The 25,149-nt window shown below is 41.6% G+C and overlaps 1 protein-coding gene across 1 annotated transcript in view; it reads right to left on the bottom strand.

Annotated features, from left to right (window-relative positions):
- LAMA1 (laminin subunit alpha 1) overlaps positions 1-25,149 on the bottom strand; it is a gene marked incomplete at its 5' end in the record, with an annotated part of 132,054 nt that overhangs the window by 97,333 nt on the left and 9,572 nt on the right. The window contains 9 exons of the mRNA XM_054985784.1: positions 2,203-2,414; positions 2,813-2,914; positions 3,532-3,705; positions 6,551-6,691; positions 8,382-8,542; positions 16,737-16,842; positions 17,592-17,770; positions 20,707-20,824; positions 22,787-22,876. Of these exons, the coding sequence (XP_054841759.1) occupies positions 2,203-2,414; positions 2,813-2,914; positions 3,532-3,705; positions 6,551-6,691; positions 8,382-8,542; positions 16,737-16,842; positions 17,592-17,770; positions 20,707-20,824; positions 22,787-22,876 (1,283 nt within the window). The remainder of the gene's footprint in view (positions 1-2,202; positions 2,415-2,812; positions 2,915-3,531; positions 3,706-6,550; positions 6,692-8,381; positions 8,543-16,736; positions 16,843-17,591; positions 17,771-20,706; positions 20,825-22,786; positions 22,877-25,149) is intronic.

The following is a 25,149-nucleotide window of genomic DNA, read 5'->3' as shown; positions in this document are numbered from 1 at the left end:
ATCGTGGATCGGCGCCAGCAACAATCCCGAATTAACGATCCACACCGATCATCTCCCGTTCCCGAGCCGTGGATCGTGGATGCCAAAGCGGGGCACGCTGGTATTCCCAGCTATGTGGGAAGGTGGGTTGCGGCGGCGGCCGACTCTCTCAGTCTCTCTCTCTCTCTCCAAAGGCTAGCAAGTAGCAAGCAAGAGCTCTGTCCCACTCCACTGCTCACAGAAAGTGAAACCCAGCCTGGGAGACCACGCCTATTTATAAGCATGGGTCCCATTCAGCAACACAGGAGGTCTGTGTTTGGCCGTCAGAGCTGCCTATCAGGGTTTGCAGGGATGAGGTTGGAGTGCCCATGGCTACAGAACACCCCCTTCCCCCTCCTTCCCCTGGGTGTCTTCTCTCAGCTTGTGACTGCTTTGCTGCTCCGTGGTTGGAAGGAAGCCCTGCTGATCAAGGAAAGCTGGGCTTCCATTTGGGTTTCCAGGGCGACAGAAGGAGGACAAACAGAGCTCAGGCATTCCCCTGGCTCCGTTGCCAGGGGAATAGATTGCTGGCGCGTGAGTGTCTGGATCCCCGAACCGAACCCGATCGCCCCGATCCAGGCCTCTCCCAACTGCTGGATCGTTGGCTGTGGCCAATCACGATCCGCCGGGTCATGATCGCACGATCGCCATTATCATGGGGGTTTTTTCGTTCGTAATGCGGATAATGCCCATCTCTAGTAATAAATATTCTGAAGTACTAAATGTAGTCCCAAAAGTTTTGTAACACCTGCAATACTTCAAGACTGAATGTTTCTGACAAGCAGAATCCTTTGTGTATTTCTCAAAGATAAGAAATCATGGGCAAAGAAAAACAGCAGACTGAGATTTATGTTTAGCATAAAGGACCAGTCACTTTCTATGGCTTTAATAATCCTATGATCTTATTTTCCTCCTTCATTTATGTTTCCCTACAACTCAAATATAGCTACATACTGGAGTTTCTGGGATAGCTGCAGGCCTGGTCAATACAAACCACAAAATGAGGTGGTAGAATTCTGAGGCAGCAGAATGGGCAGCAGAGGAAGGACAAGAGGGGGGAGGCATGAGGGGGGGGAGATGCAAACCTGAAGCCCTTATCTTCAGTTTTATTTGTGACATATAAACCAAGCAACAGTAACTGACTGGGATCTTGCATATGAAAGACTTAATTCAGGGTGCTAATAAGGGTTCTCAATCTGTACCTCTTTCTTGGTTATTTTCAACAGAGGCACACTTTTGAACACATCTATTGTTTCACTATCATCGGTAGTTAAAGATGAAATATTTCAAAGGTTTTCTTGAGAGCTAAAGTTCTGCTTTTACTGGAAGTGACAACTGAGACGATACAAAATTCTATACCAGTTTCCATAATGGGCAATTATACAGGGAGCTCACAGATGTATGGAACTCCCAGACACATTATCTTTATCAGTATTTCAAACTATTTGTAACATAACATTTCAGCAATACTTAGAAATGACAGCTGAACAGATGTGCACCACAGTCCTGTCCCATATGGGAAAAAATAAAGAATAATCTAAGATTTGATCATAGAGAGTTCCATTGTTCCACAAAGTCTAAAGCAGAACAATGATTAAACAAAATGTCAGCTCATTAGAATTCAGAAGCACATACTTTCCAACTTAAAGGCCTACTAGACTGCAAGAAAGGAAGTGGTGTTTTATAAATGAGCTGCTTTGTCAACACTGCATGTGCCAGACTAAGCCAATTTTTTTAATCCCCTGCACACCACAGGCAGGATGCGCTTTTGCTTATTTTTTTCTCTCAATAAGAAAGAGCCAGTTCTTGGACAAAGACACATGTGAAAAGGCCATATGAAAGAGGCTTTATGTTTGACAGAATAAGATTTTAATTATAAGGTATAGATTTGTGCAGAACTCCAGTATTCTCAGCTAATCAGCTACCTGTGAAGCTGTAGTATTCTAGAACAAAGAACAATACTTTAACATATGGGATGCCACATAAATAAGAGAAATCTCACAATATGAGCTTTTAAAAATGGATACTGTGCAAAACAGCAGAATACATCTTTTTCATACAGAAATATTTATAGTTAAACTAGGTAAAATTAGTGAAAAATTTTGCTCATAGAAAATGAAGAGAATAAAAATTTAGAATCTGAATACCACAGGAATTAAGTCGAACCTTCCTCCATCTTCTTACCTGTATATAGCCTTTTTTGCAATGTTGTAATTGGCCCTGAGCAGAAGACGTGTAACATTTGATAAAACTGTCATCAGTATATCACGATCTATTGATTTTCTTGTGTTAAAATCAATGAAGTTTTCAGATATAAGCCTCACAGTATTCGAATACTCCTCATAAGGTTGCAAAGACAACCCTTCAGATCTTGTACACAAAATCTGACCATTACCCTGAAAAGATAGAAATAACATAGAAATAATATAGACAAATATTGAGCTTGTTTTCTAGTGCAAATTGGAAAATTTAATATTCAGCTCATATAATTTAAAATAACAACACATAACTCTGCCTTTTTCTTTCAGAAACTTTTTCAAAGTACCCTTTAAAAAACCAAAGCTTAAGATCAACATCCCATAGAGTAGATGTATGAGGCTCTTCAGCCCCTTTCCCCTCCCAGTGTTAACCCCCCGTGTTCACTGGAAAAAAATCCCATGGCTGGGGTGCCACCCAGAGATCATTCCAAGAGGCAGAATTGGCTGCTACCAGAAAGGAAAACAACAAAAACAACCCCCAAGCATACAAAGAAGCACTTCAAACATCCATACTCTACAATGATGACTTAAATTACCTGAATAATAACATCCACATTAGATACCAAGTCACTGTCTGTACTCTCCATGGGAATATCATAAGACACTGTATACTTCAAGTAACCACCAAAGGAAGTGAGCTGGAATTACAAAAAAATAACCTTAACACTAACCATGAGGTTTTGCAGCATAAAGGTGAAGAAGAATAAAACATGCATATAGTTAGTGAACAATAATTTTCATGTACTTATAATACCAGTACAATTTTCAAAACATATGCATTGCTTATTCAGATACTGGCAAAAATACGTATGAAGCAACTGATAAAACTGTCATCTACAGTCTCTCTACTATACTATACCAACAGTGGGATTAAGATTCTCAGACCAACTCCACCTAAGAATGCCTGCCAAGAAGATTCACTTCAAAAGTGAAGCACTTTGAAGATAACTTAAAATGAAAGAAATGTGTCCTGTAACATGACCAGACAAGAAAGCAGAGAAAGAAAAGAAAGCTGAGGAGGATAAACTAATCAAAAATAATGTATGATTCATAATGGATAAGAGACAAAAAATGGATTGGAAAATAATAATGCTTAATGTCACTGAATGAACAGGAATAAAAGGAAAACTTACAGTAGTCATTTTGATAAATTTGACTTACATTCACAGTACTGTAAATATAAAGTGAATAATTTTTTTAAAAAAATAAAGAGTGGATAATTTTTTAAAAAAAACTGTTATTCTATGATGCTCACTTTATTTCCAAGATATGGTTTAGGTGCAGACCAGTAAAAAGGAGATTTCAGAAATTTTGCAGCTTCTATGTTATTAATACTTATTTGGTGAGGTCCATCAAACTGTCCCTGTTGAGGCTGCACAGTTTTTGAGGTATATGGAGAAGTCACCATCCACCCGCCCATAGAAGACACCTTAAAGAAAAAAAACATTATTTAACTCAGCTAGAAATCAAATTTATATATGAAATGACAATAATGTTTTCTCTCTGTATAATCAGTAGATAGAATTTTGTAATGGGCCATAGAGTGTTGATCAAAAAATCCACACAATGGGCAGACCGGGGGTTATTTTTCTACAAATCTGAAGAAAGCACAAGGTTTGAAGAAAAATCTGAAATATATACAAATAATACATTGGGAACAAAGCTCCCAAAACAATAGAAGCAGCATCGGTAGCTTGAAGAAATGAATGCTCACTGAGTTCTTGCAAGACTATGTTCCAAGATCTTAGTGGCCATTTGGGAATTGCTTGACAACAACTTTGCTGAGCCTTCCAAGGCTTAGTTTCTCCAATCACAGACAGTGGAGATAAGAACAGGGTTGCACTGAGGCACCAAAACTTCCCTGCAAAGGGTCCAACCCCTCCCCTTCTGTGTTCCTGATGGAGGGAGGCAGGGGTCATTTCCTAGAAAAAGAACTGCAGGAACTCATTAGCATGTCTCATTAGCATATGCCACACCCCCTGACATCACCCGAAGTGTAACATCCACCCCTCAGGCATCTTTCCCCAAAAATATCCAGGTATTTCTTTAAAGCAGAATGAACTCAAAGGAGCTTACCCTCCTCTGGAGAGCCAGCCCTGCTTTCACGCACGCACGAACTTACACGAATGAAAATAAAGCAGCAGAATGAATTCAAAGCAGCTTACCCTCCTTTCGACTCCAGCCCCACCCGGCTTGCACTCACTCACTCACTCACTCACTCACTCACTCACTCACTCACTCACTCACTCACTTTCTCTCTCTCACTCATTCACAAGTCACAAATGAAAATAAAGCAGCAGAGCAGAATGCATTCAAAACAGCTTATGCTCCTTTGGAGCCCAGCCCCACTCGGCTTGCACTCACTCATTCTCTCTCTCTCTCTCTCTCTCTCTCTCTCTCTCTCTCTCTCTCTCTCTCTCCCCCCTCTCTCTCATGAGTCACAAATGAAAATAAAGCAGCAGAGCAGAATGAATTCAAAGCATCTTGCCCTTCTTTGGAGAGCCCTCACCACTTACAGGCCTCAAGGACGGCCCATACCCCTGCCCCCGCCCCCGGTTCCTACCAGGGAAACCAGGAGGTGGTGGTGGTGCTGCTGCAGCTGCCACTGCCTGCTGCGGAAGACAAGGACAGCCAGGAGGAAAAGGAATCACGTGGGCGGGGCCAAAACCTACATGACGTCTTTTCAGATCTAACGGAACACTGTTCCGGTGCGTTCCGCCTCCAAATGAGCCCTGGAGGGAGGGCTTGCCAGGGCCAGGAACAGCGACTGGGCAAATTACTACCATGAAACTTGCATGACTCAGCCAGGCCTGGCAGCAGCCACTGCACAACTGATGCAGGTCACTTACTGCCATGTGACTCTCCTGGGCCCAGCAGCAGCCACTGAGCAACTCTCTCCCACACAACTTATCCAGGCTTAGTATTGGCCACCACACAACTCGTCCAAGCAACTCACTGCTGCACAACTTGGCTAGATTAGCAGCGACCACTACACAATTTACTCAAGCGACTTCCCACAATGCAACTTGGCTAGGCCTGGCAGGAGCCATTACAAAACTTACCCAGGATACTGAACAATTTTCAGAACTTGCTCAGACTTTTCCTGGGGAGAGGCTACCTGGGGGGGAGGGGGGCTGGTAACGGAAAGCTGAAAGAGACAAAGGTAGCTTGGTTGGCGGATGGGGAGAGGAAGAAGCAGGGAAAGTTTATTGGGGCTTCCAGGAAGGAGGACAGAGGAAATATTGTGGAAAGGGGGTACAGGTTAAAATGAGATGCTGCCTTGTAGGTCCCCTACTTTAATACAAGCAGAGAAGTGCAGGGCACATTTTTCATTCACAGTGACAGGGGGGAAAGTGTATGACAAAAAATGTCCCATATTCTCTTAATGGGAAGAGTTGTTTATAACTTGTTAGTTCACTAAGGCCAGATTCTTACCATCATGGAAATGCAGCTCTCTCAGGAAAAAGAATACTGGCTAGGTTTCTTCAGGTAACACATGTAAACACAGCCAAGTGGATCACCTGACTATTTGCATACCCTGACCACACAGAAATGTTTTTAGGCCTCAGCAGAACAGCAATATAGGGGAAGTTAGTGTATCATAGGATTTGCACATAACACTTTAAAATGGGACTTAGGCCCTACAGATGAAGAGGAAACATACAGAAAGACTTAATGAAACATGTACAGTGGTGCCATTAACTGCCACTTTTTCATTTCTTATGTTCGTTGAATATAATTGCAAAGGGACATAGTCATGTTAATCTGTTGTAGCATAATCAAATAGTGCCAGTGGTTCTATTAAAATTTATTTCAATATAAACATTTCTAAATGTATCAGATGCATGAGGAAGTAAATTTCTTCAATATCCTATCAGTTGTTCTGAAACTTTCATTCAAGAGAGACCTTCGGCTTCCTGGGGCATCTCCTGAAACTGTGAGCCTCTGGATTCAGCCTGACCCACAGCTATGCCATTCTACACCATTTATATGAGATTGTTAAACAGAGGCCTAGAGGAACACGTATGAGGAAGACATACAGCACATTTGTGGGGGCGCCAGTAGAAAACAGATGGGAATAAAAGAAAAACCTTTTTTCTTTTTGCACTGATCTTTTTGCACTTTTGTATTCCTAGTCTTATTGCATTATGGGAGACCTAATGCTGCTTGGCTGCATTGTTTTATATCATGTGATCTACCCTGATTCTTGGTGAGAAAGGCAGACTATATAAATAAAGCAAATAAATTAATAAATGGTGCTAGCAGTGTTTTACCTGGCTGACGGGCCATGAAAGGCTTTCACAGACATCAGAAACCCCAAAGCAAAAACATTCAGTACACCCCTGGGGATTTCTTTCTTGAAGATTGTAGAATCCTGGCTTGCAGTGGTCACAGTTTTCTCCTTGTACATTTTCCTGTAAAAAGCATATGTTTGGTTTATGGTCACCATACTAAATAACTAGTGTACATTGCAAGTTAAAAGGAGTCCTGGCATAACAAAATTGAGGAGACACTAAAAGAAAAAAAATGTAATGGAACACAGGCTGTCATCTTCACCCCCTTTTCAGCTATCAATAAGATTATAAATGTTCAGCATCACCAACAATACAGTTACAATGTAACTGTAATACCACCAACAATGAAAATATTAAGAATTAAAATACATAATGGTCCTCTTTAGACTTCCGCGCATGCATCCACTAAATAAGCATTGAATAGAGTGAGCAGCTTCATGTCCATTTGTCATGACCTTCATATGCTCAGCCAACCACCTAAAGCAAACTCTTCTGCATGTAAAAGTATAAAAGGTAGGGTCACTATCATTTGTGTATAAGAGGCTTGATGAAGAAGTCTGACAAAATGTGCAGACACTGAGGGTAGGGCCAGCAGGCACAATCCCACTCCACTCTTTTCACATTTAGCAAATGCACAAAAACAGCTGGACAAAATGGTTTACTACCTATTCCAAGAGGATTGTCATCATCCTATATTTTCCTCAACCCATAAATTTAAAATCCATCAGTTCCTAATTTTGAAACAATTTCCTAGAATCATAGTATACATTTTAATAATTCTTAACAAAAGCACAGAATCTTTTGTGCTTAGTTTCATAAATTGTTTCAATCCATCTGACCAATATCTTACTTTGACAAGTAGTAACTAAATGTTTCAATTTAGGATCGGGTAAAAAGAAAGATTCACATGCTATGCAATTCTTAGAGGAATCCAAAGAATGCCATGTTTTAATTTAAAAAAATGTACATGGTACCTCTCCAGAAACATGCTTGAGGACATTCGTAAGTAAAAACAAAAGGATAAAATCATAAAGAAACGTTCTTTTCAGTGAGCTTAGATGGTCTCAGGGATGCTACTCTGCGAAAGACTGCGCTGACAAATTATCAATATTAAAAACAAATCATTAACTATAAGCCACAGTAAACAAGTCAGGGACATAAAATAACAGTGATATTCATAGAACAGTCCTCAGACTAGAAGAAAACCATTAAAACAGCTAAAAAAGAGTAAATCCATCAGCTAAAGATCTGAGTAAAAAGAAATGTTTTGGCTTTGGGCCTAAAAGACAATAAAGTAGGTGCCAGATGAACCAAGGGGGAGGAAGGTTCCCATTGAGGGTGGGGTGGGGAGCGATGGGGTGGGGAGCAAGCATCTAGCTTTCAAGCTTGGAGAGTTAAGCATATAAGAAAACAGTAAACGTTTCCAGGGCTGTCATCAGTGCCAATAATGATGCTCACCTCCATTTACTGCAAGTCAATTTCAGTGGGCTTTGACTGGTATAACTCAGCACAGGACTGCCCTGTTAACTGTTAATATTGTATTTTAGTCACCCCTTTCCACCCCCAATTGCATTTACAAGTTCATTCGCATACTTTCCCATTAATGCCTCTGTGAAAATTGTGAGAGATATGCCATTAATCTTAATTTAAATCTCCATCCACAGAGACTCCACTTAAGTCCCAGTTAATTGCTAGTCACAGGATGGGATGCCTGCCATGAACAAAGTACTCTTTCTTATTAAATTCATTTACAAATCCCACTTCAAATTTCACAATAAATCAAACAGGGAATCTAGTGCAGCACACTTACTTTGCAAAGACAAGGTTCCATGCATGGGTCATCATTAATGCTGCCAACCAGACTACAATTACAATGCACACAGTTTGGATAGCCTTTATAACCAAAGGCACAATGATCACATTTTTCTCCTGCATAACCTTCCTTGCACTGGCAGTGACCAGGATGAACACCTTGAAAAGTTAAAGAAGAAAAGGGGAAAGAATGAACAGTTAATCAGAGATAAAGAAAACATACCAGGTGTATGTCAAGTCTGGATCCCACAGGATTAACACCGGTCTCTCCGGGTCTAGAGAAGAAAGCCTTATCAAATATGCCAAAGTGTTGAGCAGTGCAAAAAACCTGGCAAATCTAGACTTGGCCCACTTCTTCCTTCTATGTTACAGGATTTCTCAAGGCAAGACAGAATGGAAAATGTGTAAACTTTTCTAAGGAAAGACTGTTCTATCATAGTTCAATGTGAAAAATGCAAGAATAGCAAATTAATACCTTTTTATTAGTTCCAACCAAATTAGGAAGCAAAGCTTCTGAGCTCCCTTAAAGTCCTCATCAGGCTGTTTCATAAAAAGGGGGAGTTTCAGAGCATAATGGAAAAGCTCCAACTCTATACAGTAGCAGTATAAACATGAAGGCCATTTTTACACATCTTACCGGCTGCGCCAAATGGGAGTCATGATGGGAAATTGCGCCTGGAAGACGCCGTCGTTCTGGGAGTTTTTCGCGATTTTGTACGGCCAGTAAGACGTGAGAAAACGGCCAAAGTGTAAGAGGTGCTGCAGACTTAGAGACACCATAGTATAGTGGTTATAATACTAGACTAAGACTGGGGTGAGCCAAGTTCAAATCAAAGACAAGTGCACAGTATTACATCTGGGCCACAAAAATGGGAGGCACAAATACTGGATGGGGGATACACTTCTGGGCAGTAGTATACGTGAAAGGGATCTTGGGGTAAGAGTGGACTGTAAACTAAATATGAGCAGTCAGTGTGATGCGGTGGCAAAAAAAGGCTAATTCAATCTTGGGTTGTATCAAAGGGGTCATAGCGTCGAAATCGCAGGAGGTCATAACCCCTCTCTATACTGCCTTGGTCAGGCCACACCTGGAGTATTGTGTGCAGTTCTGGAGGCCTCACTTCAAAAAGGATGTGGCCAAAATCGAGAGGGTGCAGAGGAGAGCAACGAGAATGATCAGGGGTCTGGAGTCTGAGCCCTATGAGGTAAGGCTGAGGGCCTTGGGAATGTTTAGTTTGGAGAAGAGGAGGTTGAGGGGGGGCATGATTGCTCTCTTTAAATATTTGAAAGGCTGTCATTTGGAGGAGGGCAAGGAGCTGTTCCAGTTGGCAGAAGAGGGTAGGACCCGAAGCAATGGGCTTAAATTACATGCACAAAGGATGCTGGATATTAAGATATTAGGAATATTAGGATATTAGGAAAAACTTTTTCACGGTCAGAGTAGTTCAAAAGTGAAATCAGCTGCCTAGGGAGGTGGTGAGCTCCCCCTCACTGGCAGTTTTCAAGAACAGGCTGGATGAATACTTGTCAGAGATGCTTTAGGCTGATCCTGCACTGGGCAGGGGGTTGGACTAGATGGTCTGTATGGCCCCTTCCAACTCTATGATTCTATGATTCTATAAAATCCTCACTTGCCATGTAATTTATTCAGTGACCTTTTGTGGCCAAGCCATTGAAGAAACCACCAGCAAATTGCTAAACGTCTTACCTGGCAAGCAGAAAGTTTTCCCCACCATAATCCCCAAGATCTCTTTCCTGATTCGTTACTACCAATACATCCTCTATCACTGTGTATCTTAAATATGGATTCCCACCCCCACATGCATCACTTTATGCTTACAATGATTATCACTTGCCATTTTGTTGGGTCTCATCCAGTTTGGAGAAAACATTTTGGATATTTTCAGTTTGCTTGAGTTTTCAATATGCTGAAGAAATTCATACCATGTGCAAACACAGTCATTTCACTGCTTACCTCACACTCCAATCATTTATGAATGTTAATGACACCTCTATACAGATACTTGTGGAACTCCACTGCTTCCCCCTCACCTCATTACAAGAAATGTCTGTTTCCCATCTTTTAGCCACTTTTAAAATCAATAACTCTGGCCACAGAAGCTTTCAGCGATGGGCTTTGTGAAAAGTTTTTGGAGTTCCAGATATATAATATTTAGTAGATATCATCTATCTTCATGCTTCCTGATACTCTCAAAGAACTCCAGATACTTAAAGCACACTCCTAAGGAGAGTTACTCCAGTCTAAGCCCACTGAAATCAATGGGCTACTGGAGTAACTTTGCTTAGGATTGCACTGTTAGTGAGGCAGAACCTCTCTTCACACAAACAATGCCAATTTATTTTCAGTCAGACTTATTTTTCTATATGTTTAATAATTCTAATTTTAACAGTACTTTATACCAATTTACTCAGCAAAGACATTAAGCTAATTAGTCTGCAACTCTGAATCCTCATTTTAAAAACTGGAATTGCGCTGGCTCCTTTGTATGCTATAATCCCACAAATATAACTGTAGTGAAAGTCTAAATATCTCTGAATCAGCTTTAAAATTCAGTGTTTCATCACATTCACAGTCCCCAGAAAAACAGTGTTGCTTACCTGTAACGGCTATTCATCGTACGCACAGGCTTGCCGATCTTGGAGGTTTTTTTATAACTCAGAGCCACTAGGGGGTGCCCTTGCCCTTCAGCATGCCTGTACAGCTGTGTTTCCTGCCGAAAATGGCTCCTAAAGGGCGGGGCGCCTCCAACGTACCCTCAGTCCCCTTTCACCACCGTACTGCAAAGTAAGTACTAAGAGTATCAGCGGGGAAGGAGGGAGGGTATGTGTGCCTGCACGGAAGACCTAGATGAACAACAGTTACAAGTAAGCAACACTGTTTTTCATTTACGGTCTTCCTGTGCAGTCCCACATGGGAGATTACAAAGCTTAAATACCTGGGTGGAGGCAGTAAACTCCAAACATGAGAAGATCGACTGCAGGACCACTGTGCCAACTGCTGTCTTTCTTCTATCTAGGATGTCCAAGGCGTAGTGCTTGACAAACGTGTCTGCTGAAGCCCATGTCACCGCTTTACAGATGTCCTGGATCGGAACACCTCTCAAGAGGGTTGCCAGAGACGCCTGGGACCTAGTGGAATGCGCATGAACTTCCAACGGACAAGGTAAGTGCGGTTTTATAACACAGTAAAATAGTTTGAATTGCCCAACGAGCCAAAGTATGAGAACTGGCCTTTTAACCCTTTTTTCGACCCCAGAAACAAACAAAAAAGTTGGAATCAAACCTAAAAGGCCTAACTCTATCCAAATAAAATAAAATGGCTCTACAAACGTCTAACACATGTAGAACCCTTTCAGCCTCTGAAGAGTGGCTACGAAAAAAGGTTGGTAAGGATATTTCTTGTGAAAGGTGAAACTTCGAAACCACTTTAGGCAAAAACTCCACCTTAGTTCTAACAACTACTTTGTCCACGTGGACCTTCAGATAAGGAGGCTCACAACATAAGGCAGCTAACTCACCCACTCATCTGGCTGATGTAACAGACACCAGGAAAGCCACGTTCGGAGAAAGGAAACGTAAAGGACAAGTGGCCAGGGGTTCAAAAGGTTTCAACATAAGCTTAGCCAAAACCAAAGGCAAGGACCATTGAGGGACTAAAGGCTTAACCGGGGAAAACAAATTGTTTAAACTCTTTAAAAATAACTTTGACATACAGTGAGAGAATACCGTCTTTTTATCCCCAGGAGGGTGAAAGGCAGAAATAGCCGCCAAGTATACCTTAATGGATGAATTGGACAATCCCCCTTGTTTGAGTTCCCAAAAGAATTCAAGAATCTCAGGTAAGGAAGAAGCCAGGGAGTCCACACCCTTCCCTTGGCACCATAAAGTAAACCTGTTCCATTTCAGAGTGTAGGATTGGTAAGAAGACAAACACCTTGCATTCTCTAGGACATGATTTACTTCTTCAGAAAAGGTTTGTCCTGCAGGATAAGCCAGGCCGTGAGTTTGATTTTGTCTATCCTGTGGTGAAACACCCCCCCCCCAGAGCAGTAGATCCGATTTTATTGGAAACTTGTGCATTCAAGTCTGCAATCTCGAGGAGTGGAACCAAGGCTGACGAGGCCAGTATGGGGCTATCAGAATTACTGACATCCTGTCTGCCTGTATTTTGCTGATGACTCTGGCTATCAGAGGGAAAGGAGGAAACCGAAAGAAGAGGTGATTCGACCACTCTAGTTGAAACACGTCCCCAAGGGACTCGTGGCCTGCTCCACCTCTTGAGCAGTAGCGGGGAACCTTGTGGTTTTCTTCTGAAGCAAACAGGTCTATATTGGGACAACCCCACTTGGTAAAGACTGGACGTAAGTAATTGTCTTTTAGCGACCACTCATGATTTTCCCCTTGCAACCTGCAGAGATGGTCCGCGATCGTGTTGTCTACACCAGGAATATGGACTGATTGTAGCCATACTGAGTGATCTACAGCCCAGTTCCAGACCTTTATCGCCTCTCTGCATAGAGTAACAGACACAGTGCCCACCCGTTTGTTTATATAAAACATGGTGGCTGTATTGTCATTCAAAATCTAGACTGTCTTGTTCTTCACGAGATCTGAAAAGGAAATCAAGGCATACAACACTGTTCTCAGTTCAAGCAAATTGATATGTTCCTGACACTCCAGTTCATCCCACCTCCCATAAATGTAGGACTCATTGTAATGCGCACTCCGACCTAGGGTAGATGCATGTGTCATAATTGATATCTCGGATTGTCTATACCCCAAAGGGATTCCCTTATACAGGTTAGAATCATTCATCCTCCAATCTAAGGAAAAGAGGACTCTCCGAGGGATACTAAGCTTCTTGGACTGAGTCTCTCTCTCTACAACAAATACGGAAATAAACCACAACTGTAAGGGGCGCATATGTAGTCTCGCGAGGGGTACAACAGCAGTGATAGATGTCATGTACCCCAGCAAGACCTGGATGAGCTTAGCGGGTTGGAATCTACACCTCTTAAATTTCTTAACTAGCGCTTTTATTTTCTGCACTCGGTCAGTGGGCAGAAAACCTGCATCGTGCACCCCGTCCATGACAGCCCCTATAAACTGGGTAACTCTGGAAGGGCAAAGTTTCGACTTCTTAAAGTTAACAAACAAGCCCAATCTTTGGCAAGTAGATAAAGTGAGTGAGATCTGCCTGTTCACATCATCAGCAGAACTCCCAACAATCAACCAATCATCTAAATAGGGAAAAATACAGCAGCCTTTGACAACAGCAGGAAGGCAATGACCACCGCAATGCATGTTGTGAAAACTCTCGGGGCCATGGATAAACCAAAAGGGAGGACTCGGTACTGGAAAATTTTAGTACCATAAGTAAAACGAAGAAACTTTTTATGTTCCTGAAAAATCAAGATATGAAAGTAAGTGTCCAAAACCCCAAACCACGACTGTGAGGATAATAGGGTCAGCACCATCTATAAGGTGGTCACTTTAAACCTGCAGACCTTGACAGATTTGTTCAACTTGCGAAGGTCCAGGATGGAGCGGAGACCGCCATCCTTCTTCTCTACTACAAATAAATTAGAATAAAACCCCAAAGGTGAGGTTTCGTTTGTCACCTCTTCAATAGCACCCTTGTCTAAGAGGACTGAGAGTTCATCTAGCACCCCAAGTTGAAAACTTGGAGTAGAGAAAGCAGGGAGCCGGAGACAAGGAAACTGAAAAAATTCAACTTTATAACTATTTCTAACTATTTGTAAAACCCAAACATCAGAGGTGATATTGCGCCATTCATCAAAAAACAAACTCAGCCTGTTCTCAAAGAATGGGTCAGGTCCCTGTAATTGTCAAAACTTGAGGGATTGGGGTTGTTCCTTGGCCTGTTGTTGATGACCTCCCTGCTTATTCTTGTGCCCTTGCTTCCTTCTCGAAAAGGACGACTGCGGGCTTTGATACAATCTCTGAGTCTGGTAACCGTACCCTTGGTAGGGGTGAAAACATTGATTTCGGCTCCTCATAAAAGGCCTATATTGAGGCCTATTAGAAAGTTGTTGTTGGAACACTCCATATGAACGCACTGTGAGCCTATCCTTGCGCTTCTTTGACAAATAGTCATCCGTCTTTTCAGAGAATAGAGTCTGCCCCTCAAAAGGGACATCCTCGACCTTATTCCTAGTCTCTGCCAGTAGAGCTGTGGTCCTCAGCCACACAAACCTACGGGGCACAACAGCAGAAAGTAGAGACCTGGTGGAAGTATCTGCCATGTTTCAGCACACATTAATCTGGTGGCGGGATAGACGGACAGCCTCCTCTTGAATCACTCGAAGGAAGACTCTCTGATCTCCCGGCAGTTGCGGAATGAATGTAGCAACCATATTCCACAGAAGTAGTTGGTATGCGCACATCATAGTAGCATAATTCGCAATTTTAATTCCAAAGGCAGCAGAGGTATACATTTTACGTCACATGTTGTCAATCTTCCTGCTCTCTTTGTCCGAGGGGACAGACAGGGACCCCTGCTTAGGCTTCGCTTGCATGTTCTCAGTAACTATAGAGGACAGAGTGGGATGAAGAGACAGGAATTGACACTGGTCATTTTTGACCCTGTAGAGATTTTCCACCTTCTCGTTTGTAGCTGGGGTGGAAGCAGGCTTCAAGCCCAGGAGAAGTTCAACTAGGCCCTCGATCATAGGAAAGGCAACCACAGTAGTCGATCCAGAATATATGTGTTTTAAAATCTTGTCCTTAGAATGTGGTTCCGTAGAAGCCACTTCAATCTCAAGGGCCTTAGACATCCATTGAAGGAGCCCATTGTAATCCCTAAAATCATCTGTGGGTGAAGCCTCCTTGGACGGACTGATCACACCCTCAGGTAAATCAGAGGGAGAAGAATTATAGGACCTTGAGCGTCAGAACCAATCCTCATTCTCAGCGTCTGACAGCCTTGGGGATCACCTCAAACCCAGGTACAAATATGCATGTACTGATGGAGATCTAGAACGCTCTCTGCACCTATAATCAAAAAAGTAAGAACTCTCTATGATAGCGGTGCAGGGCCGGGTCATCCCAAAAACGGTGACGGTCATAATATGGACTACCCTTTCCCTTGACAGATGGGCTATCCGGACGCCTTGATCGCCTCTTTCCCCCCCAAGATGAGTGCGAGGACCATGACTCCTGAAAAGGGGACTTGGAACACCCCGAAGGAGTGGGTGGCTTCTCTATCAGGATCACGTCCTCCTCTGTCGGGCTTTTAGAACATGTGGTACTGGGGGACAGATGGTCACCCGATCCTCTATGTCTCTTTGCAGGTGGAACGGAGTCAACGTCACTCTGAGGATCCCCTGATGGAGAAGGAGAGATAACGCTCTCTAATATCTCCTTATCCTGTTTAGAAGATTGACGCTTCTTCTTCTTTTCCAGAACGGGACCAGACGGATCTGAAGAAGCTGTAGGAACCAAAGGTTTTGGAACCGAGGAGACACTGCGTCAGCTCCGAGAAGACCACCGGTCCAAAGCTGTTCCACTCCGAGGCATCCTTGGTTCCAGTGGTCTTGGAGTTGCGGAACCTTCCTGTGGAGTCGGAGAGTGAGAAGCAATTGCCATCAACGCCGAGGGAGTACGTGGTGATCTCGACTCTGGTGCACTTGGATCCGAAGAAGTAGGGAAAGTCGGTTCCGAAGGACTTCGCACCTTCGAAGCGGTTGGTTCCAACGGACGGGACTTGGTGTGGGCCAGAGAGGAATGGGAGCGAGGTGTCTTGGTCCCTGAAGAACTCGGCCCAGGCTGGGTAGACTTTTTGGAGGCGGTAGAACGCGCGGTGGCAAGTTCGGTCACCGCCATGGCGCGCTGCCATAAAGAGGCTTGCAGTCTACCTGCCCTTTCTGCTCTGGCCTTCGGAGGGAAGGTACGGCAGTGTTTACAAGCCGTGTTGTGGATCTCCCCTAAACAATACAGGCAATTAGAATGACCATCAGACCAGGTCATTTTTCTATCGCACGAAACGCACCGTTTCAAAAATGCTTTCTCCGACATTTTCACAGTGGAATAGGAACATCATCGATGAAGAGCTACTATCAGATCCTCTAAGGTCGGCGGCAAAAGAGGAACTGAGGGTACGTCGGGGGCACCCCGCCCTTTAGGAGACGTTTTCGGTGGGAGAGATGGCCACGCAAGCGTGCTGAAGGGCGAGGGCGCCCCCTAGTGGCTCTGAGCTATAAAAAAACCTCCAAGATCAGCAGGCCTGCACATGTGCAGTCCCATGTGGGACTGCGCAGGAAGACCGTAGATGAACCAATATTTACCCAACGTGCTTTTTATGGTCACTTACCATGCTGTAATTCAGCATGATCATCATCCTTAACACAGTCAAATCCAAGAGACCCAAATAAATCACATTCACAAGGAGTACAAGGGTTATTATCATAGGGAGATATCTGAAACAAAAGAAATGTTTAGATTCTCCAACTGTCAGATGCTAGTGAAAACGCACACTTGGTTTTTACCTGAAGGTATAAAGGTAATGGAAGTAACAGCAGCGCTGCAATTTATACACCTCAGTGGACAAATATGATCTGCATAGTTTGTGGGGGAGGGGATAGAAAGCAGGGGGACCTTTCTAGTCAGACATTACAGGGTTGACAGCCATGGGCAGTCTTGGAACAGAAATTCCAGTCGCAAAGCAGTCTCACCAAAATTACTAGGCGCAGAGCTACAACTCCAAACCATTAAAATGTGCTCAGTCCTGGTCCTATAGCCTGGAGATATTTCCATGTGTGAGAATGGAGGAGGTGAGCATTAGGAGAAGCTAACAAGCAGAAAGAATACGCAGACAAGCACAATAAGCCGGTACCCCTCTTCTCTCATCTGAGAGGTAAAGCGGAAACCTTAGCAAAAGTCAGCCTCTCATCATTGGAGGTGACCCCTTGATAGATGTTAAGTTTATATAATCTGACTTGAACAGCTGCATAAACATGGAAGAGCTTGGTTCACACAAAACAGTCTCACATGTCTGGGAGCACAGTTCTTTTATCCAAAGATACCAATTCAGTTTACTTGGGTAATAGCTTTTCCTGCAGTATGAGTTAATGGTTTTGAAGATACTGTATTTGCAAAATAAATAAACGATTTAAGTCACTCTTAGAATACTTCAAAGTATAAGAATGCCATTCCAAAAAATGCTTACTTTATGTGGCCTATAGTATCCATCAATACACACATCACAATTTATTCCAGTGGTATGCTGGGTACAGTTTATACACACTCCACCACCTTTAAATTGGCCATGGATGTTTTTACTTCTTTTTTGATCTGCCACATTCTGATCATAGTAACAGTCTTCTGCTTTGTTATGACAGTTGCATTCTAAAAGAATCAATACAAATACAATGTCTATTGTATACAATACAGTTAAATATAAGCAGAACAGTCAATCAAATCATGCCAAACATATGCAGTACTAATATAGTAACACCAAAAACAGTGCTTTTAACAGCAGGCTATAGATAACATTGGACCAACAATACCATCCCTTATTAAATGACATAATTGCTAATAATACATCATTTTTGTTCGCTTTCCACACTGCCTGAAAGCCAAATGGCTAACCACTCCATACGTACAAGTTAGTTCTAGAAAATTAGGCCAGTAAGGTTTATGTTATTATACTATACTTTAGAATAATGAAGAATTCTTCAACAACAACAAAACAAAACACCCTGCTTCTTGTATGAGAGCATCCAACTTAGCATATCAGCTGACAGCTGAGAAAAGGGAAGTGAGAGGCCTCACCCTTAAATAAGGCCATGCAGGACCTGAGAAGTTTTCCAGGTTCAGTGCAGTTGGCCATGTTTCCCTGCAACCATGCCCAGGAAGTCAGTTGAAGGCCAGATGCAATAAGGAGAAACAGACATCTGGTAGCTTCTCCTCAACTTTTTCCAGACATACACACCCATCTGTAACAGAGTGCACTGCTAAAGGTGAAGACCTCTACTTTCTCTACACTTCAGAATTCAGGGCCTATAGAATTATGGTTGTTGTGGGTTTTCCGGGCTGTATTGCTGTGGTCTTGGCATTGTAGTTCCTGACATTTTGCCAGCAGCTGTGGCTGGCATCTTCAGAGGTGTAGCACCAAACGACAGAGATCTCTCAGTGTCACAGTCTGCTGGCGAAACCACAGTCTGTGACACTGAGAGATCTCTGTCGTTTGGTGCAATGTTGACAATGAACAACAATGTTTAACATACAAGGAAATAACACAAACAGACCTTTCTAAATTAAGAATAAAGACGCAAGAAGAGTTGTCTTTAAATTATGACTGGTTTCAATATAGATAGATTAGAGATCTTTACAACTCGGACTATGCAAAGGGAGGAATAAGAATGGAGAACTCGGAATTAGAGGAAGTAATTTTACAAGAAGACAAAAAGGAAATTTCTAAGGTCTACAAGGTGTTGCTAAAATGGTACACTGTAGATGAGACAGTTAAAGTGCAAATGGTGAAGTGGGCTATAAACTTTAATAAAGAAATAACAATGGAGGCGTGGGAATACTTGTGGAAAAATACGCTGAAGATCACCAATATTAAAGAGAATGTCTATAAAATGATTTTTCGTTGGTATTTGACACCAAAGAAAATTGCGCTAGGGAATTTGAATATGTCTAACAAATGCTGGAAATGTAAAAAGCATGAGGGATCTTTGTATCACATGTGGTGGACTTGTGAGGTAGCTAGGCAGTACTGGGGAGAAACAATAAGAGTAATAAGTGAAATTTTACAATTTCAAGTTAATAAGAACCCAGAACTCCTGCTACTGAATTTGGGAATGGAGGATATTCCAGCACAATACAGGACATTGCTATTTTATATGACAGCAGCGGCCAGACTTTTGTACGCGCAGAAGTGGAAAGTACAAGAAGTGCCAACTATTGAGGATTGGATTTACAAATTGCTGTACATGGCGGAGATGGACAAAATGACAAGAAAATTGAGAGACCTTGATCCAGGACAGTTTAACACGGATTGGGAGAAGCTGAAACAGTACTTGGTGAAAAAATGGGAGGTGGGAGGAGAACTGTGGCAGTTTGAAAATTACTGAAATACAACAAAAGAAGAGAGAAGTGACTATACCGGGGGGTGGAGAGTCAATTGAAAATTTCTAAGCAATTATTTTATTTGACTACTATATATAGTATTAAGTAATAGTGGTGTTATTATAAGATCTATAAGGACAGAAACTAATTAATTCCATTGCTGGCAGATAATGGTATAATGGAGAATTTATATAATTAAAATGAATGAATATAAGAAAGGGGGGGGAAATATACAGTAGCATACAGAATATGGGTCAAATTGATTGACTTATGCTGAATGTGTATATGGGTTAAAGTGACTGACTATTTCTGACACAGTTGCATAATGGAGAAATTAGATAATTAAAACAGTACGAAGATAAGATATATAGAAGGAAGCAAAGAGTAATATATGGAGTATGGGTTAAATTGATTGACTTATATTGAATGCATGCAATGTTTGTAATGTACTTAAAGTTATGTATAACGAGGGACAAATTGTTTGTCCCATATTGACGAGACCAGAATGAGTAAGATAGAGTATAGGCTACTAAAATGATTATTGAAGAATATATGCCAGAAATGTATTATTTAGTTGTTAAGTTAAACGGGAAGAGAAATAGAGATAGCACTGTGATATAATAGATAAGCTTAGAAGAGAGTGAAAATATATGTTTAATAGGTACAATAAGTTTGAAATGAGTAGGGGAAAATAGATAAGGGGTTGGAAAACTGTTGGAAGTCAATAAAAGGGGGGGGGAAGGGAGGGGGTTAGAATTGGAATATTTAAAGGAAATTGATTGTAATGGATATTAAAATATTTCTAATCCAATAAAAAAAATTTTTTTTTAAAAAGGAACTACAATGCCAAGACCACAACAATACAGCCCGGAAAACCCACAACAACCATTGTTCTCCGGCCATGAAAGCCTTCGACAATACATCGCCTATAGAATTATTTTTTAAAATGCTACTCGGTTTACAGCAGCCATATAACAAAGAAAAGGGGCTACATCACCAAGTCTACCGATTTCATTGCTTTACCTTAACATAGCCAGCCCAGAATTAACATTCCAGTCAGTCATACTAATTTGACAAATACTCATATATTAAATATCACAGAGTTTCATGCAGTAGACCATTCCACCGGCTTCAGTAATGGCTAGACTGCACACCTCATCAACATAAAAGGCCAGTATTTACAGAATTGTCACTTTAGGGTTACATACTCTCACATCTGTTGCCAGCAGAAATGGTTCCTGGTCGCCACGGTGCCTGATGGTAGCCAGAGCAACACTCATTACAGCTCTCACCACAAGTGTTGTGTTCACATTGGCACTGTAGTTTCTACAAAGGTTAAAAAACTGAAAATGATCTTCAAGAGAAGCTGTGCATTTGTGCATGCATATACACACAGAGGCTGCAATCCTAAAGACACTTTCCTGGGATTAAGAACTACTGAATAACATGGACTTACACCTGAGTTGACCTGTTTAGGATTGCTTCCAGAGTGATCTTCAAATCTTAGGAAACATTCAAACTTTGGAAGGGAAAACTGGGATAAATCAGGATTTTAGGCAGCTCTTCCTCTCCACTTGCAACGGCTTCTGTAAGCCCCCTGAAAAGAGTTATTTTATACAGATTTTCCTTGCCCTGAAGATAAAATTCCCGATAGATTTCTGCCAGAGAGCGTCACACAACAAACAGGAACCTAATACCAAGAAGTTACCTAATGGCTCTCAAGAACAAGGATTTCACTGAATGTATGCTTGAGATCTCTGTATTGCATGCATGTGTCATAAATATAAATGACGTTGGCCTTTTCTGGGGCATAGCTTTTATGTCCTCCTAATATTTTATTTGTGGCTTGGAGAGTTATTTGCTGATGATGTTACATACTTGATGGGCGCTAATGGATTAAAGGTTTAAAAACATTGCCATTATATAATATAGCTCTGTTGCCTAAAGCCTTAAAACAAGCTACCTCTTTGCCTGATATTTTGTAACACCTGAAATATCTTTTACATATTTATGTCAAGATTGACCCATATACAGATTAAGAGGTTGCAAAAGGCTTTGTCCTGGTAAAGAAATTAACCTATTTGAAAAAAGCATGAAGAATCTCGTAAAACATGCGGTGGAAGGAACTTCAGGACAAAGAGCTCAATGACGGGAGTACTATTATTCTAGACCATATGATCTGTCATATAATAACAAGGCACTGATCTAGCATTGTTTCCACTTGGTTCTCTGGCACAAAAATCACATCTTTTATGTAAGCAATGCAAGATTCTGGGTGATTCATATGGCAGAAGTCATGCAATACATTTTTTCTGTTCACTCTCTTCTTTCAGTTATTTTCTTTTCCCTTTATAGGTTTGCGTGAATTTGCATCATTGAATTTGTACATCCTATAGCCTATATATCTGTTAATTTTGGCTTCTAGCAGGAACTTGAATTCTCATTAATTCAGATAAAATGTAAGAAGCCAGTCACTTTGAAAATTCTCATCAATTTTTCAGAATACAGTAAAGAACATATTAGAGGGTATGTGGGTGCTTAATTACATTTGTGCATGTACAGCATTCATAAACCTTTGATTCTTGGGAAAAGAAGCAGGTAGTATTGAAAATGTAGGATTATTTCTAATAATTAAAGCACTGGTGCATATACAACCACAATGGCAATTATGATGTAGTACAAGAGGGGAAAGAAACCTCTAAAAGATTCCAGTGGATCAACTTTTATGTATGTTTGAAAGATACACAGGCCTGTCCAAATGTGTACATGCATGCATTATTTATGCTTCTTGCACATATGCACTTTAATGTGTTTGTGTATAACACATTTATGGGCATACAGCTGGTGATCAAGCAAGGAGGCACTGCAGAATAATAAGCATAAAATATTTATCTGAATACAGTTACATCCTGCAACGTATTTTCTTAATTTGCAATGGTATACCTTCTCAATTATTATTCTATTCTGAAAGGAGCCATGAAAAATACAGTCCTGAGTTTGTAGTTTTTTTCTTCGGCCCCAAAGCATTTTTGCCAATAACATTGCACGAACTCAAAAGGTGATATAATTAAGCTATATTAATAAGCTTCTTTCTGTATGATTTAAAGAGCTATAGAGGACAACACACAGGCATTTATTACTTCAATAGGTGGAGAACAATCAAAAGAGTAATGAACTAAGAAACTGTTTTTATTTAGTAGCATAATTGAGTTCTCTTGAGAATAATGACACTGGGGAGGGAGTTATGTAACCTGAATAAGTAAGAAGGGATTAAAAATCAAAACATACCTTTGTGACTTTATCCAAAGGACAACTTCGAGCATGACCATAACAGATACACATACCACCAACGGATATGTCCTTTATTGAATAGTAATACTGAATAAAGCAAAGTTTGATTAATAAAGGCTATTAGAACAGGAAAAAGAATACAAATATTGCGTTCTATCATTTTCAACAAAATAGCTACGTCAGAGTTTGAATGAAGGTGCTATAAAGTGTTACTAATTTCAATAGAATTTGTGTATGGGAATTAGAACAGGCACTATCATAAACATAACAAGGTAAAGGTGCAAGCACCGAGTCATTACTGACCCTTGGGGGGAATGTCGCATTATGACATTTTCTTGGCAGGCTTTTTGTTATGGGGTAGTTTGCCATTGCCTTCCCCAGTCATCTACACTTTACCCCCAGGAAACTGGGTACTCATTTTACCAACCTCAGAAGGATGGAAGGTTGAGTCAACCTTGAGCCAGCTACCAAATACATTAAAAAGTGGTTAAGCAAAAAAAAAAAAAAAAAGCTGTTCTAAATAAAATCTGCAGCTGCCTCCTGAAGATAAAAAGTGGAGAGATTGCGGGACTGACAACAAAAAAGTCCTCTCCTGTGCACCCACCAACTAAGCTTCTTTGGTTGAATGGATAGTCAGGACGGCCTATCTCTGTAATCCTAACACCCAAGCAGGAATGTACAGTCCCTTAGCTACCCTGGTCCCAAGCCATGTAGGGTTTTAAAGGATGAAACCAACAGTTTAAATTGAACTTGGGGCAGATCAAGTAATTCCTGTAATACTGGAGTCACATATTTCAGATGCTGGCCCCAACCAGCAGTCTAGCTGCAGAATTCTGCACTACTTACAGCTTCTGAACCATCTTCAAGGATTGCCCCAAGTAGAGCACGTTGCAATAGTCCAGTCAAGATATAACTAAGGCATGGGTCACTGCAGCCGAATCTGACTGAGCTAGGAACGGGAGCAGCTGACACACCAGCCAAAGCTAGGCAAACACACTTCAAGCCACCTGACTTTCTCAGGTGCCCACTGTGTCAAGCTGTACTCCTAAGTTGCAAACCTGACTTTTCAAGGGGAATGAGACCCCATCCAAGACAGGAGAGATCTCACAGTGCTGGCTACTTTTCTACTAACCCAAAGAACCTCTGTCTTGTCAGATTTAAGCTTCAGCTTGTTCATTCTCATTCAGACGATTACTGACTCCAAGCACCAATTCTGAACAACAACAGCATCCTTAAAATTCGATGGAAAAATAAGGTAGAGCTTGGTATTATCCGCTTATTGGTGATACCGCAGCTCACACCTTCTGATGATCTCTCCAGTGGCTACATGTAAATATTAAATAACATGGGGGGGTCAAACTGATCTCTGTGGGACTCCATAGGTTAATAGCCATAGAGTAGAACAGGAGTCCCCTAATACTGATCACTCAGATAGGACTCAAAGCACCATATAACACAGTGCCCCTTAGTGCCAAGGTTGAGAGATAATTCAGAAGAATATCATTGTCGATGGTATCAAAGGCCACTGAGAGATTCAGCAGGACTAGCAGGGTCACACTTTTCCTTGGTAAAGGTCATCAACCAATCAACCAAGGCTACCACTGCAGTCTCTGTTCCAAATTATGGCCTGAAGCTATATTGAAATGGGTACAGAAAATCAGTCTCTTCCAAAAACCCCTGAAGCTGAGAAGCAACCACACCATGCACCATGCACAAGAACGGATGAATGGAGACTGGCAGGAAGTTCTCCAACATATTAGGGCTCACAGAGGGTTTTTTCAACGCAGATCTAATTAATGCCTCCTTGAGCATGGGTGGTATAATTCTTGTTCCAAAGGAAGCATTTATCACTCCCCTCACCCAGTCAGCCATTCCCCCCTGGAAACTTTATCAGCCTAGAAGGGCAAGGCTCCAGAATATAGGTAGCCAGTCTCAGCTCTGCAAGTATCTTGTGCACATCCTTGGGCTCTACAAGCTGACAGCTATTCATATAAATTGGACAAGCAGATGCCAGAGGTACACAGATCCCAGAGTGGCATCTGGGGAAAGGAGCAATGTTATCTCCTCCTGCCAGCATTATGCCAGCATTACTATTCTGTTATGCCAGACCTTCTAAGCCAGAGGCACTTCTCTGCCACTTTTCAATTCAAAGCTAATTCTGACCGCAGGCACGTAAACTTCTATGATTCCCACAAAAGTTCTGTGCAAACCCTACTAACATTTTTGAGGATAATAATGAGCTTGATTTTGCCCAAATGCTTCTGTTTAGATAAGATTAATTTTAGATTCTGTAAGAAAAGCTGGGACACATAATAATTAGTGAACTCAGTAGTGACTTGTCTTCAGTTTCTCAGGGATGA

Source organism: Eublepharis macularius, chromosome 7, assembly GCF_028583425.1.
Source record: "Eublepharis macularius isolate TG4126 chromosome 7, MPM_Emac_v1.0, whole genome shotgun sequence".
NCBI lineage: Eukaryota > Metazoa > Chordata > Lepidosauria > Squamata > Eublepharidae > Eublepharis > Eublepharis macularius.
Note: the sequence above shows the minus strand (reverse complement) of the source record. Positions and strands in the feature narration are given on the sequence as shown.